General features: G+C 35.5%; 1 protein-coding gene across 5 annotated transcripts in view; it reads left to right on the forward strand.

The window, feature by feature from the left end:
* Ipk2 (Inositol phosphate kinase 2) overlaps nucleotides 1-24872 on the forward strand; it is a 133315-nt gene that overhangs the window by 13028 nt on the left and 95415 nt on the right. For all 5 annotated transcript variants that reach the window (XM_090403336.1, XM_090403335.1, XM_090403334.1 and 2 more), the window contains exons 3-4: nucleotides 9423-9534; nucleotides 21002-21181. In XM_090403336.1, the coding sequence (XP_090259462.1) occupies nucleotides 9435-9534; nucleotides 21002-21181 (280 nt within the window). In that variant the 5' untranslated portion in view covers nucleotides 9423-9434. The remainder of the gene's footprint in view (nucleotides 1-9422; nucleotides 9535-21001; nucleotides 21182-24872) is intronic.

Here is a 24872-nt window from a genome sequence, read left to right on the forward strand (position 1 = left end):
CATCTACCGCCCATCACCACCGCTAGTATTTTCACAGACAATCACAAACGTCCATGCTCACGGTGGGATTCGAACCCACAGTCTTTTGGCTGGAGAGCAGATACTCTAACCACTTGGCCAACCAGACCAGCAAGAAATATAGCCTATAGATTTAGCGAAGTTAAATCTGTAGGCTAGATATGTTAGAAAGGTTCTACAGAATATTCACAAAGGTGTTCAGCGGTCTTTGGAATGTTGAGTATGAGGACAGATTGAGAGAATGTAAAGTCTTGTAAGGATGCAAAGCATTACATCACCCCTCTGGGAGGATGTGTCCTGGTGCAGTATAACCTTTGATGTTTTTGCATCATAAAAAAAATCAAATAAATCATAGCCAGACTTATTGCAGATGCTCCCCGAATATTTGCAAGCAGTAGAGTCTGAAATTTTCATTACGTGTAAGGTGTCCATAAACATTGCATGTGTGTGTATATTATTATTATTATTACATGACACCTTGATGGAAGTTTTTTCACTTGGCTATGTTACCAATTATATATTTGATTTAATTCTTTATCCAAGTGTAAGGTGTTGGATTCTAATTATGTAGAAAATAGAATAAATGTTGTTTGATTCAGAATCCAACATGACTTTCCGTCACAAGAACTATATTTGTAAATATTATTTGATGTAAATAACATAAATTGTAATTGATATCATATAACTATCTTAATTATGTCAAATATTTAATTGCTTAATCAAAGAAATGTTTTAATGGTAAATAGATTCTGTATTAAATATTATTAAGCTGTTTTATTTATTATTTTGTCAATATTGTAAGAACTTATATTTGTAATTTAACTACACATTTATTGGAATGCAAATATTCTATTTATTCTTTTCATGAAAGTTAACGTTATGTAATAACTGAATGTAGTTATATAACCTAATGTAACATTCGCGAGAATGTTTGTCTATCGGTTGTCATAGAGACGCGTGGAAATAAACGAGCGCATGTGAAGGGAGCGTTTGTAGAAGAAAAGAGGAGAAAATATAGACGTAGTAAAGGGAGTCGGAACGGAACTTTGGAACTATAAGGTAGCAAGGAAGTAAACTAAAGAAGTAGAAGTAATTAAAAGATTCCTAAGGATAGGAGTTGAGTAGATATTTTTTTATATAAGTGAATCTTATAGTTGGCTGAAAGCAAAACCAGCCGTAGTAATAAAAAGAAATTATTGCCGTAATCGGATAATTAGAGAACTGGACATTCAAAGAAGAATACTGAATAAATCCAGTCAGTCTACAATTACGACTTATTTCTGTACTACCATGAAAGGGAATTGTACGGAGTTAAACTAGTTGATGAATGATAAATAAGAATAATTAATGTACCTTATAGTTGTTATCTGGATTTTTGAAGCGCGATTAGTAATGTTTTAGTTATTTAGTGTTTCGCAAGTGTGATAAATACAATTTGAAAGTGTGCTCACAAAATATTGGAAGTACTGAAGATTATTTCTGGTAAGGACAGTCATATTAGTTTATTTCAGTGTATGCAGATTTAAGTATTAGTTCCGTTGCGCTGTTTCTAACATTAACTGTAGCTTACCATCGAGGCTGAGAGTTGAAAATATAGACATTGAAGTGATATCTACCGTGGTTAGTGCCTGTTATGAGTTAATCGTAGAGTGTAGCTGAGGGATACATGGAAACTGAATAAATAAGAAATTCTATTGTAATAATTTGAGTAAAGAAACTTTGTGATTCTGAAACTGTGAATTTGTTTGAGAAAGTTTGAAAGATTGGATTAATATGAATGACTTGACTTGATGTGCTAACTTGACTGGTTTGTCATATTTAGAAGTGGAATTTATGTATTTGTCAAATAATCATATATTAAATATTTTGTTTGTTAATTTAAATATTGTGTTTGCCTGAATTTCTTTTTACTGCACCGTTCACAAAAACTCGAATCTAGCTGGAATCCCAGAAAGAAAGAAAATAAATACCATCGGCCTGATTGAATGAAAAGACTGCTAACTAATTTTGAATTAAACTTACTAATTCATGTAGACTTATCTAAGGATAGAGTGGCGCAGTATAATAGAAATTTCTCTACCCTTAGATCAGTGATTAATTTGCAATTAGTTTTCCTTTATTTTATGAAAGTGACTTTTAGCAAGATGGCGGATTCGAACGTCAAGAGAACACGTCACGACATAAGCAAACAAAGTTTGTGCCTGAAGTATTTTCAGGACTGAGACACTCGTGGTAAAGGTGGAGTAAGTTCTGATCACTTGCCTTAGTATCTCCCATAATGCAAAACACATCTCCTTGCATATAATGCTATGCATTAAGGAAAGGGCCACTACCCAGACCAGTTTCGACCTTTATTGAGGTCTCATCAGTGGGAGCCAGACCCAGAGGTGGTGATACTAAGGTGGAAGTAATGCAGAAGTCTTATCACCATATACCAGTTGCCAAAAGGTGATAAGACTTCTGCATTACTTCCACCTTAGTTCCACCATTCATCATCCAAGCTTCCAACCTGTTTTGACCTTTATTGAGGTCTTGTCAGTGGGAGCCAGACCCAGAGGTGGTTGAAGTCTCATCAATGGGAGCCAGACACAGAGGTGGTGATACTAAGGTAGAAGAAGATACCAGTTGCCAAAAGGTGTCAACACCTTATTATTAAAGGGAGTTCCCCCTTATTATTAAAATTCTATGGATTAGGGCGATACTAAGGCAAGTGATCACAACTTACTCCACCTTTACCACGAGTTGCCCCAGTCCTGAAAATACTTCAGGGCGCAAACTTTGTTTGTTTACACTTGGATAAAGGATTAAACCAAATATATAATTGGTAACATAGCCAAGTGAAAAAAACTTCCATCAACTATCTCTAATCCATAGAATTTTAATAATAAGGTGTTGACACCTTTTGGCAACTGGTATCTTCTTCCACCTTAGTATCACCACCTCTGGGTCTGGCTCCCACTGATGAGACTTCAACCACCTCTGGGTCTGACTCAGCATTGCTGTCACCCAGGTCCTGGGTGGGGGTAATGAATGGCAATGCTGTAGCCCATGAAGTTAACTGAGGCACGGCTGTTGCTATTACCCCTCAGATGACATATGAGCAAATGAGCGGCTCTGCTCTGTGGTGGGTGAGCCTGTTACTGAAGGGAACAACGCTGAGTTTTGGGAGTTTGACCTGTACTTGAACATTCAGTAAAGGTTGAAACTAGTCTGGGTAGTGGCCCTTCCCTTAATGCATAGTATTACATCTCCGCAAGGAGATATGCACTGTATTATGGGAGACACTAAGGCAAGTGATCAGAACTTACTCCACCTTTACCACGAGTTTCCCTTATCCTGAAAATACTTCACGTGCAAACTTTGTTTGCTTACACTTGGATAATGGATTAAACCAAATATATAATTTGTACATGAAACCTCCAGGGAGTCCAAAGACTCATCAAGGGAGGGCACACACTTTACAACTCTGTCTCCACCACTCGGTTCACCAACACCATCTGCCGCCCACCACCACTAATATTTCCACAGACAATGACAAGCCTTTTATATGGAGAGTGGATACACTAACCACTCAGCCAACTAGGCTGGCATGGTTAGCGTATATCTCATAGCAACACTCTCTTCATGTCAGTGTCCTTCATTGTCATAATTTGCTGTATTGTTCTCACATTTCTTGAAACGTTTCTAATGAATTTTCATTTCTTTGCTGACCATCTCTTCAAAATTCCATATCTCCCTGCATCTTTCAATTAATTTACCCCCCCCCCCAAGTTGAATATACATTTTTTCATGGCACAAATATTGAAACTTTACGCTTAGCAACATTAAACCAGTAACCCTACTTATTTATCTGCACAGACAGTTTATTCAAACTATCCTGGAGAGCTACAACATTAGTTTCACTCCCCTGTAGTTTTTCTCAAATCTGTGTCATCCATAAACTTTATATTCCCCATTTAACCTCTCTCTCATTGATCTTTAACACATAGGTTAATACCCCCCCCTCCCCAAAACAGAATCTTATAATTCTGTTTAAGTGGTTATTATTGTTTATATCTTATTTTTAATAACTTGCTCTTTTGTGTAAAATTAAGTGTTTCATCTATTTTTTATTTATTTATTTTTTTGTTTGTTTTGTTTTCAGGTTAGCACTAGAAACTGTGGTATAAACATTGTACTTACTTTGCATACCATATTTGCTACAGAATTTAAGTGTTACATTTAAAACAACAAAGTTCTTTATTTACAGAATACTACACTATAGCAGAGTATTTACATATGTTTGCCATAACAAAATGCATTTGCTACCTATAATAAATGACTTCAGAATTTGTTTCTCTATTTTATAAGAATTAGGCTGTGTGATTAGTTATATTACATTATATTGCATGATCATATTTCACAAAAACTGTTGATTTAATGGGTTATGATGCCATTTTTATCTTTATCTTTGCAAAACAAAGCCACTAGTCATCAAAATTCCCCATATGTAGCAATTTCCTCCCCTTCCTTTTCAGAAATCATTTACTAATTTAAAGTGGCACATGACAAGAGGAAGTGCATTTCATACGTTATAGTAATTAGTTATGTTATGAAACAGCTGAAACCTAGATAGGCTACAACAGATAGAACATTGCAGTGTTAATTTAGTTAACTGAGTATATAGTTGCATTCAAGTTGTGGAAGAGAAATATAGGTTTGTATAGCATTTTCTTATATTTAATATCACAAGAACTGAGATAGGTTAGAAAGTTGGATTGTAGATGACCTTTCTCATCAACATATCGGCTGAAATAGTTCTCTCAGTTTAACTTACAAATTTCATATTGTATAAAATATATCTTATATATATATATAGGAGTATCAGAAATATATGTAACAGAATTTATTTTTATATAGTGGTATCAGAAATAAAGGTGATGAGGTTGTGATATTCATCAAGGCATTTGCCCATGGGTTATTGGCATATTGTGGCTTGGTTAACTGAGGATGATGTATAAGTGGGCATAAAAATTGAGGGATATAGTATCTTCTGAGTGACAAAGAGGCAGCTTAGTACTGTTAATGATAGCAAAGTAATCTAGTGAAAGAACTAGTATGATATATGTAATGGCTTTGCAAATGTTTAATATTTGGCTGAGCTAATAGAATATGGTATTTATAATGGAATATTATAACGTTAGAGGTAAGAAAATCTAGAAATAGTTCCTCTAATTGGCAATGTAGAGGACAGTGACGTCCCCAAGCTAAACTGCCAATTAGTGTTGTCCGGGGAAGGTCTCTTAATTAATATTATAAAATTTCTATGGAATCCGAATCTTCATCGTCACAGAGGCCCAAGTTTCTAACTACTATATAACACACACACACACACACACACACACACACACACACACACACACACACACACACACACACACACACACACACACACACACACAAAGGGGAGGGGGTTGGAAAGTTCTGATAAATGCCTAGAACAAAAATGATATTAAAGCAACTAATATAATCACAAGAAAGAATGTATGAGGATATAAGAACATAAGTTACCTTCATAACTCTGCTATTAGTATGTTCTTTCTTGTGATTATATCAGTTGCTTAAATATCATTTTTGTTCTAGGTATTTATCAGAACTTTCTAGATCCCCTTGTGTACACACACATGCGCACACACACACACACACACATATATATATATATATATATATATATATATATATATATATAATATGAAATGTCTGATACTTTGCTTTAAACACATTCAGCCTTGGGTCATTTGCCACTCACTCTGAATTTGAATATACAAAAAATCTGCTTTTCACTTCCTTAATCACACTTAAGAACTTTCAAGTCTTTTTCTTTCACTACCTATTACCTGTGCAATATTTTCCATTGTATAAAGCCCTGATCAGACCACACTTCGAATATTATTCTCAAATTTGGTCCCAAGGATTTGAAGGGGATAAATTAACTGTGGAAAGGGTAAAGAGGCGAATAACAAAGATAGTATCAGGACTCTACAATGTTAGTTATGAAGACAAGCTGAGGGAATGTGGACAACAGAGTTTGGTAGCTAGAAGAAGGGTAAGTAATATGAATAAGACTTTTAAACTGTTGAGAGGTAGTTACAGGGGTTAATACTGGGGAGTTCTTTTGCTTGGTGGAACAGGGGGAAGGAGCTAGGACAAGGGGGGCCATCCCTGGAAGTTATGAAAGGAAACTGTGAGCAAGAGGTCGAGGGGTGGTTGAACAGTGGAATGCATTGCCTGATAAAGTGGGGAGAACGCAAATCGTGAGTTCAAGGAGTGGTATGATAGACTGTTTTTTTCTAGGATTGGCCTCTCACGATGAGTCTTTTGACTCCATGGGGGCCTGAATAATAATAATATTTTTTCTATATCTGTGTGAAAGTCTTGTCTTCTGTCACAACTTGTCTTAATCATATTGCCTCTTTTTTTCCTACTAACTTGTGGTGGTTGCTAGACAGATATATATATATATCTCTTTTTTACCAATTTTTCTAGTATTTTTATCACCATGCCTGAGATACTGATTGGTCTATAAATCAGCTCAAGTATTATGCGATTGTACAAGGGAATTATCACTTCCTCTGACTAAGCTGTTTAATTTAAGTCTCAGTACTGAGAAAGTATTAGTAGAGTGGAAAGAAGGCAAAATTGTCATACTGCATAAAGGAGGCTCCAAGACAGAAGTAGCAAATTATAGGCCAATCAGCATCTCATGAGTAGTGGTTAAGGTATTGGAGAAATTGGTGAAAGACAGAATTTAGGACTGGGTGGATAGGAATATGATACTTTTTAAGGGGTGTTGTGCCTTTGGTAATTTTTTTTTTTTTTTTATATAATAAAGTAGGTTGGAGTTGAATGAGGAAAATGGCTGCACATTGATACTGCTGCACTTTGCAAAAACATTTGACAGGATTCAACATAGAACTCTGCTGCATAAATTGGAGCAGATAGGAATGAATATGAATCTGGTGATTTGGATTCGAGGGTGGCATATGGACAGACAGAAATATTCAGTTGTTTCATTTTGATGCAAAACTAGGAAGCGTGATAGTAAATGAAGGTAATGTAGAGATCCTGCAGGATGACTTAAATTGACTGACAATATGGGCAAAGGTAAATGGTTGCCAGTTTAATGTGGCCAAGCATAAGATGATGCACTTTGGGAAGAAGAGATCACAAGTTATGTCCTATATTGATGGAACTGAACTGCAGGACACTGATGAGGCCAGGGACTTGGAGTGATTGTGGAGGAAGTTAAAGTTAGAAAGAACAGCATGTAAGATTTTGTAATTGTTGAAGAACACACCAATAAGTAAGGATAGAGAAGTTAAGATTACATGTAAACTACTGTGCGCAATGTGGTCACCCATGTGATCTTTACTATTTCATCCCCATATTCCATGGGCATGAGTAGTGGAGAGGATCTAGAGGTGACTGACAAAGATTGTGGCAGGTCTATGGAATGCACCCTATGGGAATGCATTGAAGGCGTGGGCTTCAAAAACTAGATAATAGGCAGAAAAGAGGAGACGTGATAAGCGTTTTATAGGATTAACACTGAATTTTTTTTTTGGTATATCACATTATGGGAAAGAACAAAGGGTCACCCATGAAAATTGTGTAAGAGTAGTTAGCAAGGGTGTTAGGACTAGATTTTTTGCTTGGAGGGTGGTAATGTTTCCGGAGATGGTTGTGAATGCTTATCAGTGAATGAGTTTAAGGAAAGGTATGATGTATATTGTGTGAATAATGTGTCTCCTGCAGTGAGTCTTCTGACTTCATGGAGATACTGTAGTACAAATAGAAACCAGACTAGGCTAATAAAATCTTTACAACTTACCAAATTTAAATTTGGACTGAACCTCCTTCAAAGTAGTCCCCTTACGAGTTCATGCAGCGATCCCACTGCTTTTGGCAGCATGCTTCAAACACTCCCTGGAGTCTTTTTGTTAAAGTCCATAAGCACCACTTACAGTTCATCTTGGATCTCCTTAATGGTGTTGAACTGCCATCCCTTCAGCTTCAATTTCATTTTTGGAAACAAAAAGAAGTCACAAGGGTCTAAATCTGGAGAGTAAGGAGGATGTGGGATGATCAAGATGCTGTTGGTTGCCAAAAACTCTTGCATTTTTAAGGCACTGTGGGAGGGAGTGTTGTCATGGTGGAGGAGCCAGTTGTGGCTTTGCACAGTTCCAGTCTTTTGTGACAGACATCTTCTCTCGACTGCCTTAAAATGTTACAGTAAAATTCAGCATTGACTGTCTGATTGGGTGGGACAAATGATGGCGATCCATTGATCTGCATGGATGATCTCTCAAATTGTTTTGACATTTTTGTGGGTTATGCTGGTGGACGATTGTCCTCTTCTCATTGTCCTCCAAAGTGGTTCTGTCCTTAAAATGAGAGTGCCACTCAAAACACTGAGTTTGGCTCATGACTTAGTTTTCATATGCCTTACGAAGTAATTCAGGAATTTCTGTGGCAGATTTCTCCAGTTTTACTCAAAATTTTACATTTGCCCCTTTTTTTTCTAATTTCATGTTCATGGTGAAATCTCAGAATGGCACAAACACATGATAAGAATAATGCATATGACACGAGTTCCAGTGTACACACAGCTCAACTTCATGTGGTAGGCTGACTCAACAATGTCTACTCCACTGACAGCTAGCAGCATGAGACTACTCGATCTGTTGCCAAGAGTCTGGCACAGTCCGGTTTCTTTTTGATAGCACTTGTATTATAATAATAATAATAGCTTCCTCACCCTCAGTTACATGCTAATCATATCTCTTTCTTTGCTGGTAAGCTCTGCTACTAAAAACCTCGTTACTAGTATTGAAATCAAATAGCACTTCCCATTGTTTGAAATTCATCTACCCATGTGTAAGAAATCTCACCTGCCATGCTTTTAATTGATGGGAAGTATACATGCTACAAATGTGATGTGCTTGCTATAAAATCCTCTGTAATACAGAAATAATAACAACAACAACAACAAAAAAAAGAGGTATAATATGCCGACTCATATCATAAACTTTCTGAAAACTGAATTTGCACACTCTTCACACTCATTCATGACTAAAATAAGCAAGGGGTAATTGTACAAATTTGTACAAATGATTATACCTAATCATTTGTACAAAAATTTATCTTTTCTTTACACTTCATCATTAACAAACTGCTACTGTCTTCACTGCTTACAGCTATGCCACCTGCTTCTCACCTGCATTTTCTTAAGAATGATTTTGGTTACAGAAATGAAAGAATTTATTAAAATGAAATTATTATTTATCATTGTGTTAATTTTATTTTCTTACTTTTCACTATATAAATGTGTTTAAGTTATATTCAAAGCTTTTAATTTTTTTCAGCCTTGAGTTGAAATGGAAGAAAAACATAGTCAGTTTCCCCTTCCTAAAAATACCACTTTGTTTAATTATCAAATTGCTGGCCATGTTCATGGAGAAGGAAAGACTAAGCTAGGTTAGTAGTTAATGGTAAATATCAGCAAATAGTAAAAATGTTAAAGTCAAGTTATCATATCAATTGTACGTAAATACAATTGATATGATAACTTGACACACACATGCACACTAAATGATTCTTGCCTATTTTTATACTTTTAAGATCTGTATTATTCTCTCTCTATTTGTCATGTATTGAAAAATTTCCTTTGTTGCATTATAGAACCTCTTTAATAACTTACACATAACTATCATGTACCCTCTTTTCCACCTCTCAACTAAACTTTGCAACCCATGCACCCTCAACCCTGGCCTTATAGGGACCATTCCACAGATCTCTCAACAGCTTGGTCACTTATCTCTGAATCCTCTCTGCCCACCATTACTCCCAAGTCTCTATCAATTTCCTGCATTCCACTACCACCAATCTGATACACAGTATGTAACATTTTCAACCCAAAGTTCATAATTTTACATTTCGCAACATTAAATTGATAACCATTATCCTTTGCCCACAATGTCAATTTATATAAATCATCCTGCAGGATGTCTACATCACCTTTATCAACTATTACTCTCCCCAGTTTTATGTCATCAGCAAACAACTGAGTATCCTCCCCCTTTAAAAATGCATATTTCCCTGTATCATGAATATACAGATTAAAGTGTAGTGGCCCTAGTACAAAACCCTGATCACTCCACTAGTCACCCTCATTCTTGTGAATTTCACTCCACCATATATTTTCTGTTACCTCCTCCTTTTTTTGCATATTCTCATAGTACATCGACCGACAGACCATCCAGTCCCATCCCTGTATTCATATTGATATTTTTCAGTATGCTGAGCATCCCCAGTTTGTCTACCTCAGTTCTCACATCGGTCTCTGCCACATCAGCAACTGCTGTGGCAAAGAAAGAGTTGAGAAGCTGAGTGATCACTTTGAGAAGGTGTATCATCCAGGTGAAGATTATACACCTTCTCAAAGTGATCACTCAGCTTCTCAATTCTTTCTTTTGCTTCTATCACCTTAATGTCACCAGCATTGATTACAGTCATCCTTCCATAGTATTTCTTCCTCTTACTTGCTACATAAATGAAAAAACTCTTTTGGATTTGCTTTGGCCTGCTTAGCTAATTTTCTCTCATAATCTGATTTGGCCTTTCTTACACTTTTACTGCTCACAAATATGCTGATCATGCATCGCGTTGTTTAAGGAAATTAACAATACAGATAATAACTGAAAATATTTATTTATTGCTTCCTATATTTTGCTGAGTTTAATTGGCATCTTCAGGATCAATAAAATGGTATTAAATACATGCATGCAGGCACACTTCATTAATAAAGATGGAACAGGAGAGATACAGGATGACCTAAAGTCCAATAATTGTGCTACATATTGGCTTTGGCTGGGTGTTCTTTGCTGTTGGGCTGACTGACTGCCAATGAGGGTTTCCTATTTGAGAGGCAGTTTGATACAACAACCATATTTGTTGAGGTTGGGATAGGTTGGTAAGGATTCTGTGCCTGGTATCCAGGGCTTAGAATTAGCAGACCATGCCCTGAATATCCAGCACAGGATCCATTGGGAAAAAAAGCTACTTTACTCCACCGAAGTAAGTTCACTCCACTCTAATCTGCTGCAGCTCTTACCAACTTCAACAAATATGGTGTATCAAACTGCCTCTCATATGGGGAAACCTCTCTTTGTCAGACAGTCAACCCAACAGCCAAGAACACCCAACCAAAGCCAATAGGTAGCATAATTATGGGACTTTAAATCATCCTGTATCTCTCCTGTTCCATCTTTTGTTACTGTAGTGTACCTGCGTGCACTTGTTTAATATCAGCATTAATCCCTGAAGATTCCAGTTTAACTTTGGAAATATAGGAAATTATCAATTTCCTGTATTCCACTACCATCAATCTGATACACATTATGTAACATTTTCAACCCAAAGTTCATAATTTTACATTTTGCAACATTAAATTGATAACCATTATCCTTTGCCCACAATGTCAATGTCAATTTTCTAGTAAATAACTTGCTGGTTGAGTGGTCCTTACACAATGAGTCTATTGACTCCATGGAGGTTACCAAAAAATAATAATAAATAATAAAATTTCTAGTTATTATCTAGTCTATGTTGTTAATTTCCTTAAGCATAATGCTGGAGAATCAATGTACAAGCCTAAACAAACACTGATATGCTGATCATATTTTTCTTTATATGCTATCAACAGTGTTTTTTGGTAGCTCCTGCTTTATATTCACAGTTCTCTATGTAACTCCACTTAGTTTATCCTCTTGATTTTGGATATGCAGTCTGATATCACTTCTCTCGAATAATTCCTACTTTTCATGCATTACTGACATTGTTTATTTGTAGCTTCTTATGCCATGGTAAGGCTTCAAGATGAAGATGCTTTCTTAAGTTTATCATAATCACCAGCCTTGTTGTTCCTCATGAATTCATTCTTGATTGAGAATTCAACATTTTCACAACCTCCCAGAACTGGACTGCCTGGTCACTTTACTGATTGGAGGAAGATTGACTGCTATGGTTTTTGTTACATTTTCTGATGAAGCCTGTATATATATTTCACTTTCATCTTGCCATACCTCCTTTCCTCCTTTCAATCTATATCCCTAGTTGAAGTTCTCTATAATAATTGCTTGGGCTGCCCTCATTGTGCTAATCTACCAATGCATGGCATCCTTATCTTACTGTGGCCCCCTGGTCTATAGCAGCAACTAACAATGTATTTTGTCCTGTTGGCCTCTATCTCACACCAGATGGCCTCAATAAACTATCTCCTCAAGACCTAAACTCTTCTTTAACTTTTAATTTTGTTGGATGAAGTTATTCAGCTATTATCAACATTGTCTTGCCTCCTGTCATATTCCCTCTACTATTTACATTCTATCTACATAGCTGTTTCATTTTATGTCAACCAGGTTCCACTGATGGGAACCTGGGAAGCTGTACTTCAGGAAGTGGTTGTGATTCAGGATCATGGAATGATGGTAGACAGTGGACTGAAGTTCTGAGGACACATCGCAAGTGTTGCAAAGACTGCACATCGTATTGCTGTTATGATAAAAATGTATATTTACATTTAGGGATAAGTAGGAGGTGGTGGTTCCTCTATATGAGGGATTGATCAGACCATACATGGATTTATCGTGCTCAAATTTAATAACTAATTTTCATTGCGATGTGGAAACACTATACAGGATCCAAAGATGAATGGCCAAAGTGATATCAGGACTCAGGAGTTATGAAAAGCACTTGAGGGAATGTGGATTACAGAGGTTGGTGAATAGGAGGAGAAGAGGAGATATGATAGAGACCTTCAAGTTAGTTAAGGGATTCTATCAGATCAATGCAGAAGGAATTATAAAAAGAGTGGATATTAAGATGGGAAGAATGAGAAGCCATCCCTTGAAGTTGTATAAAGATCTAGTTAAGAAGGGTGTGAGGAATAGATTTTTTACATAGGGTTGTTGATGAGTGGAAAGTATTGCCAGAGTGCATTGTGAATGCATGAAATGTAAATAACTTCAAAGTTCCTTATGATAGACATGTTGCTGGTTGAGTGGTCTTTACACAATGAGTCTGTTGACTCCATGGAGGTTACCAGAAAATAAAAATAAATAAATAAAATAATAATTCCTGCATTGTCTATCTAAGAATCTGCTTTAACTGTGTGATTTTGAACATTAAATAATTTTCAGTATCCTCTTCAATATCCTTTTAACAGGGCAAGTCTTCTTGTTCTCAACTTTGCTGTTCTTGTTAGCATTCCATTTCTTGTATAGTGGTGCTATTTTACAACTATATTTAATATTGAAATTTCTCAGTAAAATATGACATGAAAACACTAAATACTATAAAAACATGAATATCTTCACTAATACTATAAAACACTAATTTTCTAAAGAAAAAGCACAATAAAAAAAATCGCCAATTTTACACAAGTGCCAAATACACCAACCACTCACAATGCAGTCTTGAATCCAGACCGATCACAATTGACTTCTACGAGCAAGCAGTTTCTCAGATTTCATTTATTTATTTTTATTTATTATTTATTTACATATTTATTTTTATTTATTATTTATTTACATATTTATTTTTATTCATTTATTTTATTTCGAACCATACATAAAAAGTTGTAGAATATATCATATTAGTGCCTTGTATTTGATAGAAGTTGTGAAGAAAGAAAGAACATGTTAATGTTTTTTTTGAGCAGCTGGAGTTTGTAGTCCTTGGGAATACTAGGTAAGAGAGGTTGCTCCAGAGAATGAAGGTAGATGGAATGAAACAGGAGAAGTTGGTTTGATGGGCTTGTAGTTGAACTGTGAAAGGATGGTTACCAACTGTTTGTCTCAGTTTTATAAACTTTGAGGAAAGTTGAAGAATGATTACTAGTTCAGGGAATAGTGTTCATAGTGAAGTACCTATGGCACAGGCAGTAAGGCAGAAATAGATCATATGTATGCTAATTGTTGGAATGAATCTGAAATGGGGTTTCAGTTAGTGAAATTCTCCTCGTCTGAACAGCATCAAGAATTTTTAGAGAGGTTTTTGGTGTGCCATTCAAAATTTAGGAACAGTATTCAAAGGTTTGGTGGATTTGGGATTTAATATGGGATTCACAGCTGCATGGATGAAAAGTAATGTTTTGAATAGAAAAAAAGGACACCAGTGTTTTGTTGAATGAGGAGGCTATGAATGTTTGAGAAAGGCTAGAAATTAATGTCAGCCTAAGAAGAGAAATCTGATCTTGTTAAGAAAGCTAAGTATCATGAAAGGTAAAGGAAGTAAAGTGAGATCTTTTTTGTAAGAAAGAAGACAGGACTTTGTTTTGGTAGCATCAAAGTTGAAGGCGTCCTCACACCACTGAAGAATGGCAAGGAGAGATGATCATTTATATAAAGGAAAGGTGAAAGAACAAAATCATAGCCAGTGGCACTCTTGCAGTAATAGAGGAAGCCAAAGAAAAGTAGCTTCTAATTGCAAAAGGTATAAAGAAGACTGTAGAATGTACGTGTTGAATTCTGTGCTAGACTTACTCAAATTATTAGAAATGTCTCAAGTTACTACTCAAGTTTCTGCAGTCTTTTTCATGGAAAATGTCCACAGGTAGATGATATAGGTGAAGAGGTCTATTGTAGACATAGATTGGCACAATAGTTTAGCTATCTTCCAGGTTGTGAATAAGTGACTGATTCCATTTCCTGTGATATTGGAGAAGTTTCATTTTATAAACATCCAGGTGTATACATGATTCCATGCTCTTGTAGGAAGATATATATAGATCAGACAGAAATTTCAAAATCTTTAACAAAGAACATATAGGCAACATTGAAAACAAATGGGAATCAAAAAGCAGACTTGCAGCTCACATTCTCAAAGAACATCACACAGTACATTGGCAAGCATCCTCCATGCCATACTTAGAAGAGAATTATTTCAACAAGTTGTTCAGGGAGTACTCTGAGGTTATTTACTCAAAAGGCACACTAAATAGAAATCATGGAAAGATCCTTCATGACATCTATAATCATCATCATCAAATTCCTGACATGTACCATGTCAGGAATTTGATGATGGTGTACAGGATATGATAGTACTACATGAAAAATTTACATCATCACTAACTTCCTATCTACAATTTTCCTCCAAATCGGTGTAAAATTAAATACCTGTCCTATGCCTGCAATCACATATAGAGTTTACACAATAATGGAGAGACTGCACAGCACGTGCCTAATGATACTTGTGATTAGACTATTCCAATCTTTTCAATTATGGATATTAACTGCTATTGGAAATCATTTAATTTTTTGCTGTTTTTTTTTTATTTATGTTAAGTAATCTCTTAATGATGCTGTTAGTCATATAGACAGTGAAACATGTAGAGGAAATACATCTAGTATAAATAAATAATTGTATCCGAGTTAAAAACCTGGTTATTATCAGTCAGGAAAATCTACTCATAGTGAAAATTATGGAGACAACTACCGTGTTTGAATAAAAACTTTAGTTTAATATAACTAAAATCTACAATTCAACGTTTCGACCTTTATGTCAAGATCATCTTCTGGAGCATGTCTATGACCACACAGAAAAAGCAATGCTTAGAGAACAGATTCAAACAGCCCGCCAAAACCTAGCTACAACACAAAATCTGGTTTCTAAATTACAATCAGAACTATCGAACTATGTTAATCCAGACATTCTACAAACACTTGAAAGAATTACTGACAATTCGGCCAAGCATACCCTGGAAAAGAATAAAGAAAAACTCAAGAAAAAATTCCACAGTTTGAAACAACGGCAAAATATGGCGGCCAATCACAGGAATCCATCCAATCAGAGGACTTCTTCCCCGAGAAACAACAATGAACAACAAACAAGGAGCGACCAACCACCGACAAGCAAGAACCATGTGATTAACCTATCAAGCCACACCCTGAACAACGCCGAACTTACGTTACTGAATAAAGGACTGAACTATGCAGTAGCACCGAAAAAGGTAAACAAATTGGATTTTATCTACCATATTGAAAGAGGCATCAGATCCCTACCTAACAATATAGCAGATAAAATACGACTAGAAACCAGTAATGTCCTAAATACCAAGAAAACCATACAGAACAACCTGACTAAAGCAGAATTAGCAGCAATTAAATCATTAAAAGCCAAACAAAACATAATAATAACGAAAGCGGATAAAGGCAGTGCCACTGTTGTCCTTGACAGGTCAACATACATACTGCAAATGAACAACTAGTAGCCGATAATAACACATATAAAATGGTAAATTATAACCCAACAAAAAGGATAAAGGATAAAACAGAAAACTACTAAAGTCAGTCACTTCTTTGTCACCAGACACGGTTAAAAAACTCAAACCCCACTACGCCTGACCCCCCAGAATATATGGGGTTCCGAAAATACACAAACATAATGTGATTAACATTTTCGACCAATCGTGGAAGGAATAGACAGTCCCAATTACCACCTAGCCAAGAAATTAGCGGCAACACTCAAGGAGTTGGTAGGTCATTCCCCCTCCTACATAAAAAACACACAACACTTTATAAACAAAATCAAAAACATAACACTCGACAAAGACGACTTATTAGTCAGTTTTGACGTTTCTGCCCTTTTCACTAATGTCCCCATCAATGACACAATTCTCCTACTACAGAACAAATTTCCACCTGACATTACGGCCCTCTTTGCCCACGTACTAAAGTCCGGTTACTTTGTGTGGCAAAACAAATTCTACCTACAAAAGGAAGGTACAGCCATGGGCTCACCATTATCCCCCCCAATCGCTAACTTCTACATGGAAACCTTTGAGCAAAGGGCTCTTGATTCCGCCACGATATGACCAACAGTCTGGCTCAGATACATCGACGACGTGTTCGCGATCTGGCCGCACGGGCAACAAACGCTAAACACATTCCTTAGCCACCTAAACAAACAACACGAACGCATACAATTTACCATTGAAATCGAAAACCAAAATTCGCTTCTGTTCCTAGACACACTAGTTACACGTCTTCCTTAAGGCTGTCTATCCTTCACTGTTTACCGAAAACTGACACACACGGGCCAATACATACATGCGAATTCATACCACCACCCAGCACAAAAATATGGAGTCATTAACACCCTTAAAAACAGAGCCACAACTATTTGCTCTAACCAACAAGCCCTGAAACAAGAACTAAAAATCATTAGTGACACATAAATAATGGCTATAACAAAATTACTGTCAATAAAATACTGTATAAAACCACAACAAAAATGAATCTAGATTACAGTAAAACCATAGCCATCCCATACATTAAAGAGTTATCAGAAAAAATCAACAGAATCCTACAACATTATAACCTCAATGCCACCTTTAAACCACCTACTAAACTTAAAACCATATTCAGCTCCTCTAAAGATCCTCTCCTCCCATTAGCACATCCTGGAGTCTATTGCATCCGCTGCACCTGTAACTTACCGTACATTGGTGAAACAGGACGGACAATCCCTATACGCAAGAAAGAACACATTAGACACATTAAATATAACCATTATGGTGAAGCAGGCCTCTCAGACCACGCACTTAACACCTTACACCAAATCAACTGGAAAAGCACCTGCTCCTTACACCGCACAAAAACCAGGTACGAAAGAAAATTTAAGGAATCCTGCGAAATCCTAACAAACCACCCAAATATCAATAACAAAGATGGTATGAAAATTCCAAGGATCTGGATGGCACACATTCAGCCAACCTAATATGAAAGATTCAACATAAGTCAGGACTCTAGCCAATCTGCTAGTATTAGAAACCATTCCACTCCAACTGGCTGAAATAATGTTAATATATGTATATAGTAGACAACACAAATAATAGGACTCTAGCGTTGATGTATAATTTTTTATTTTTAATCCCCCCCCCCCCAACACCAGAGGTCAGGTCAACAATTGTGGTAGCGGTTGGTCAGTGTCTTTAATGAACCAGTTTGATTGTAGTATAGCTTGTTTCTTGTGTATATTTGTACGCTCCAGAAGATGACCTTGACATAAAGATCGAAACGTTGAATTGTAGATTTTAGTTATATTAAACTAAGGGTTTTATTCAAACACAGTAGTTGTCTCCATAATTTTCAAAAATGCATTCGGATCACCGTGCAAGCCTAAAAGAAAAGAAAAAGAACTACTCATAGTGAATCACAAAATGTATAGGTCTTAGTTTATTGCCACAGTATTAATAACCTTCACTTGTGCAAAAAGCGAAGTTTGACACCTTTGGCATGTTTTACCATGTGGAGATTGTTAGAGTGGTCTGTTTATTCCCAATAACAGATATCACCTTGATAGTATCTTAACCTCGACGTGTTAGGAGGTTGTATATGTGCCAGTGACTTCAAAAACTGTGTGATAGTAGCCAAGCTGTTGTGCAGGGCTTCACTAGCTAGACATTAAAACCTCATGACTTGTCTAACCAAGGCTTCCCCAGCTGAACAGGTAAGTGCCAGACTAAGAGATACTATGGTCCTCCAGGTTGCGAGTTTTGTGTAAGATTTGATTACTTTATCAAATAAAAAACTCAGAAGTTTCAATTGGAAATTCATTGAATAGAAATAATAGTTTTAATTAGATTTCAAAGGGATTAAAAACAAACTTAAAAAATGTGAAACAGAAGTGAGGAAAAAAAAAAGCTGAAGGAAACAAAAGATACCTATGACTATTGCATTATATAGGTGGAATAGACCAGCATATCAGCAATCTGAGTGCAATAACTATTCATAAGAAATGGAAAAATACAAAGTTGCACTAATTAAGTGGGAAAAAAAAAACTACTATTATGGTAATTTAAGTTTTTCTGAAATCTTGAGAAAATTGCAAATACAGAAGTGCACTTTTGTAAATGCTCAAGTGACAGTAGCTAGAGAGAGAAAGAAAGAGAAATTAAATATTATAGGAATCTGTGATCCTGAAGACAGTAGAAAAAACAATTCCTAATAATTTTTTGAGAAACTACAAAAACAGGCTAAATAAATGTCTCAAAAGTGATTAAATATTAGTAGCAGCAGAATTCTGTGCAAGAGTTTGTAAATAATTGAGTTATGAATGTAAATATGTGAAAGGTAAATATTGAGAAATTTACATAACAGTTCTTGACCAATAGTATTGGTCAAGAACTGTTGGATTTTTTTTTTGCATTTTCAACTCTCGCTCAGAATTCTGCTGCTACCAATATTTAATCACTTTTGAGACATTTATTTAACCTGTTCTTGTAGTTTCTCTTTCGAAGTATAAGTTAAAAATAACTGATACTTAAAAAAAAATACTTTGAATGCTAGGGGAACAACCTCCATGATTGTCACTACAAATAATGAAATAGTTCCACATGTAAGAGAATGCACGTTTACAGACAAAAAATCTTTTCGGATCATTATTTAGTAGTCTCAAAAACAGAAATAATAACAATGTGGAGAAAAGAAATAGAAAAGTATAGTAGATCTCTGGCTTAAAAAAAAAAAAAAAAGTAAATTGTCTAATACCTTTCATTTTCCAAAGGGAGTAGGTTGAGCTCTTTTATCTCTGACTTTTCTAGTGGAAGATGAATTTCATTTCCTTATGTGAAATCACTGCCACACTTACTGGAGTGACTTGAAACCCTGAAGTGACTTGAAAAAGTTCCATGTTTGGTCTCTAGAGCAGGGTTTCTGGAGTAAGTAAAAATAAATAAAAAATTACAATATATATATATATATATATAAAATGGGGGAAAAAAAAACATTTTTAGCCCACTCATGGTACAAAATGTACTGTATGTTTACAAAGGAGCTACATAAAAAAAAAAATCAAAGTTTTTCAGGAGAAAATATGATCTGAGACATCTAGGACTCATCAAGGGAGACCATACATCGCCCACTCCCACTGTGTCATACCTTCTGTTAAACTCATTCACACTAGATGTGCTCACCACTTCAACAGACAAACTGTTCCACTCACTGCTCTTTGAGAGAAAAAAAAATCTAGCTTAACCACACATAAATTTCACTTTCATAAATGCCCCGGTGTTTTCAAACCCACCATCCATATAATGAAAATTTTCATCAAATGATATCCTATAACATCCATTCAGATGATCTCTGTCATATTATCCTTCTTTCTCATGTTTACCTGGGTCTACAGTCCACTAATTCCAATTTGTACTCAATCTACATTCCATAATCCCAGTATGATCTTTGTAACACATCTTTGCCTTTCCACAAGTTCTTTATCCCTTTCAAACCTAGGAGATAAAATCTGCATACAGTATTCCATGTATGGTCTTATCAAGCTGTCATGGCTTCCTTATTCTTACATGCCAGTATTTGTTTCAACATCACAATTATCTTCTGAGTTGTACTTGCATTTTTTGCTTTATGATGTTTAAACTTCAAATTTCCATCCACCATAACTCCAAAATTTCTAGCTTCATCAGTTCCTTGTGTACCCCACAAATATAGTATAACATTGAAAATCGCATTGTGCCAAAGCTTCAGACAACATACCATCTTCACTAAAATATATGTCTAAATAGCAGATATATTTACTTAATGGTGTTCAGTTAGCTGAAATATAATTTCTCCATTGAGAATGTAGTTGAAGTTTTCCATGCTTTCTTTCTTTCGTAGTTTGTTTAATACATTCAATTTCAGTCAGTATTGATTAATTGATTTATTCAATCAATAAATCTGTATTGATTCATTTCATATTAATTTAATTTCCCAGTGAATCTGCTTCTACTATTCAGATGTATTTTGTATATTTATAAAACATTTATATAAAAAATTTATTTTCTGTTATGTGTGTGTGTGCGTGCATGCGCGCGCATGTGTGTATATATATATATTTGTTTGTTTGTCTGTCTTGTAAGTCTTAAAACTCCTTTCAATAAATTATCTAGGAATGCTAAAACATAATAATGGATATATTCTAAAGCCATTAATAGAGGAAGATCCAAGGGGAGAAAGAGAATTGAGATTCTATAAAACTGTATTTGAAGAAAGTGATCCTGAGATTAATGCCCTGGAGATGTATTTGCCTCAATATAAAGGAATATGGTATGGTGAAGTAAATGGAATAAGTAAGTATAACTGTTTGAGACAATAATTTCAAATGACCATGGCTTTGCATACTAAACTTAAAAACTGGAATTGTTACATGTAAAAATATGCAACAATGTATAAAAATTAGAATTTTTGGCCCATGCAAGCTTAATAATAATAGTTCACTGGTATCCAAAAGCTAAGGATAAACTACATTTTTACCTGAATATGAAAAAATATTCATGACTATACAACCAAATGTGGACATAAATTTCCACATTTGGTTGTAGTCATGAATTTCCAGCATACTAATAAATTATATTACACAAAAAATGTGTTATTAATTTTATACAAATTAAACAGCAATACATTTTTGCCAAAAGTTACAAATTTCCTTAGCACATAGTCAAGGAATAAATGTACAGTACTTACAGAAAACTATATGGAGAGACATTTCAGTATTGAATATGTCCACCCTGAACTGCAATGCAGCTCTCACAATATCTTATTATGATTAGCACCAAGTGATTTAGGAGTTCTTGAGGCAAACTGTCCCAGTCCGTCTTCAGAGCAAGGATAAGGCCTTGCTTGTTTTCTGGAGGAGGAATTTCGAGCAGCATTGTGTCTCCCTGTTGTATCCCAAACATGTTCTATGGGGTTGAGATCTTGGGAGCATGCTAGCCACTCGATTTTATTAATATCCTTGGTCTCCAGAAGTATCTCCACTGCTTGTGTATCATGTGGTGTGGCATTTTCATCCATAAAAATGAATTCTTCACCTACAGCATCATGGAACAATCAAACATGACTTTGAAGAATTTCATTACAATATCGTTCACGAGTTATAGTCCTTTTTTTTTCCCCAGCACTTGTAGCTCGGTGCATTAAGCCGGCCTGGTTGGCCGAGTGGTTAGCATATCCGCTCTACAGCCAAAAGGCTATGGGTTCGAATCCTGCCATGGATGTTTGTGATTATCTGTGAAAATACTAGTGGTGGTGGTGGTTGGCAGTAGATGGTGTTGGTGTAGATGATGAAAGTAGTTGCAGTTTGTTAAAATTGAGTTGTGGAGTTGGTGCCCTCACTCAATGAGTCTTTGGACTCCATGGAGGTGTCATGTAACAATAATAATAACATTAATAATACTGATGTCTCCCCACACTATGATCCCAGCACTGCCATGTCTATCTTTTTCAAGAATATGTTCATGATGGTAATCAATACCACTTTCATTCTAGATCGTGTCATCTAGAATCGGTGGAAAGACTCTCATCTCATCTATAAAGAGTACATTAGTTTATTGGTGTCCTTTCCAATTTTTATTGATACAACACCACTGAAAACATGCTCTATGATGAGCTGTGGATAAAAGGACGCAGACTACAGACCTTTGGATGTATAGGCGTATTTGTCATAGACATCTTGTCATAGTTTGTCAAGATATTCACGTACCTGTGCTTCTATGGAGCCAACTTGCAAACTGACTTGCCATGGCTTGTTGGTTACATTTTGTTGTTATAATCCAAGATCTCTCTTCATGCTCTGTGGTAGAGCAAGGGTGATCTCTTAGCAAATGTCTGGAACACATTCCATTAGCTTGAAACATTTTTTCCCAGAGCCTGGATATAATGCTATGTGTGATTCCAAACTCTCTGGCAATATAAGTAATTCTGCAGCCTTCTTCAAGCTTTCCAATTATTCTTCCTTGCGTGAAATCATCTAGTGATGTCTTTGAGACATAATAAGACATCCAAGTTTGCAACTTATTCCTTCATGAGAAGAGCTTCCTTCAAACACAATTCACTTAGCACAGTCTTTTGCTTTTTATCCGGTTGAGTGCCACCATGTAATCCCTTTGCACATGATGTGAAAATTTGAATGTGTACCCTCTTTCTACTCAGAATCATCATTTATACAATTGATGCATTTATACAAATTGATACAAATTTGCACATGATGTGAAAATTTGAATGTGTACCCTCTTTCTACTCAGAATCATCATTTATACAAATTGATACAAACTGATTCATCTGTATTTGCCATTGTAAACTTCAGAAATAGTGTTCATTCTTAGGTTTTGAACATCAGTGTAATAATAGTAATTGAAAATATTAGTTTGACATTTTATTTGCCTTCTCTGTTTTACAAACTAGATAAATTTTACAAATTGTTGTTATTTAATTTGGAATAGTAAAGAAATGAAAATACTACCTAATCAACTTAATACTATTTAAACTGCTTAGGCAGTATTTATTATTACATTATTAATTAAACTATTTATTAATAATGTTTGAATTATTATTTGTATTATTAATATTTTATTTATATCAGATTTCCATGTAATCAAAAGACCAATTGCAAGAGCAACACCATCACAAAACTCATCAAATAGTGCTTTCAACTTATTCCTTGTGTCTCCACTTGCCACACTTTTAGGCAGTGCATTTCACTTACCAACCAGTCTCCATGCAAAGAACCTGTTCTTTAGTCCCTTGCTCACACTCTCCTTATATAGTTTCCAGGGATGGCCATTGGGTCTACTCCTGTCTCCCTATTCTGTAAAAAATTCTTCTATTTTAATAATAACAATCCCCCTTCAAACTCATATTTCAATCATATCTCCTTGCCTCCTCCTATTCACAAAGTTTTGCAAATTGCATTTCCTCAATCTATCTTCATACTCCACATTCTTTCAGAAACAAGTTACCACTGTAGTCAGTCTCTCTGTTTTCTGGATCCTTTCTAATGCATCACTATGAAAATCATATGACCAAATCTGTGCATAATAAATCATGTGAAGCCAAAGATCAAAGCCTTATACAATGAAATCATAACCTTTTTATTTCTGGATGTTAAGGTTCTCTGTATCCTTGCCATAATCTAATGTGACAACTTCATAACTTGCACAGTGTGGTCCCTGAACTTCAGATCCTTGACCTCCACTATTCACAGATCTCTTGCCTTCTCTACCTGCTAAAATTTTCCCAACAAGTGTATACTTTACTTCAAGTTGTTACCTACCAAATTTCAGAACCTTATACTTTGCAACATTGTACTAACACTTCTGTTCACTTGTCCACTCATGTCTGTTCAAGTCCTCCTGAAAGGCCACAACATCTAATTGACTCTTCATTGTTCTTCCCAGTTTTGCATCATCTTCAGACATTTGCATATCTAAGATGTCAAGCTCTTGACTGTCAGCAAGACATTTAAAAGTACACTAGTTAATGAAGTCTTGAGATAAGCTTACAGGGGTAGTCTCTTATGAATCCAGTGACACATTTGGTCAATCTAATGTGCAGAAAGGAAACTGTTTTCTTTTCAGGATTCAGAAAAGTAGACATACTAATTTTTGTTGATTTAAGTTACTAAATTAAGTTATGCTTTACAAAAATAAAAAATGAAGGGAAAAAAAAAGATAGCATCAAGAACACTCTGTTACTTAAGGAATATGGTCCTCACAAAAAAAAAAAAAAAAAAAAAAAAATCAATCCTTAATTATACATAACCAGTTCTATAATTCCTGAGTGTTGTGTCCCAATTTATGATTATTATTCTATCTAGTGATTTTCTGCTTATCTATGTTCAACTATTATCTATGCATGATATCACCCCAAAATACAAATATTTAAGCTATTTCTCCCCTTAGTGTCCCTAATATTTATATTATACTGCGCCTTTTGGGAGGACATTTAGTTTGAGATATTAAATACAAAAACAAGGAGCAATTA

The sequence above is a fragment of the Typopeltis vanoorti genome, chromosome 14, assembly GCF_054136105.1.
Source record: "Typopeltis vanoorti isolate ZY-2024b chromosome 14, IOZ_Tvanoo_1.0, whole genome shotgun sequence".
Taxonomy (NCBI): Eukaryota; Metazoa; Arthropoda; class Arachnida; order Uropygi; family Thelyphonidae; genus Typopeltis; species Typopeltis vanoorti.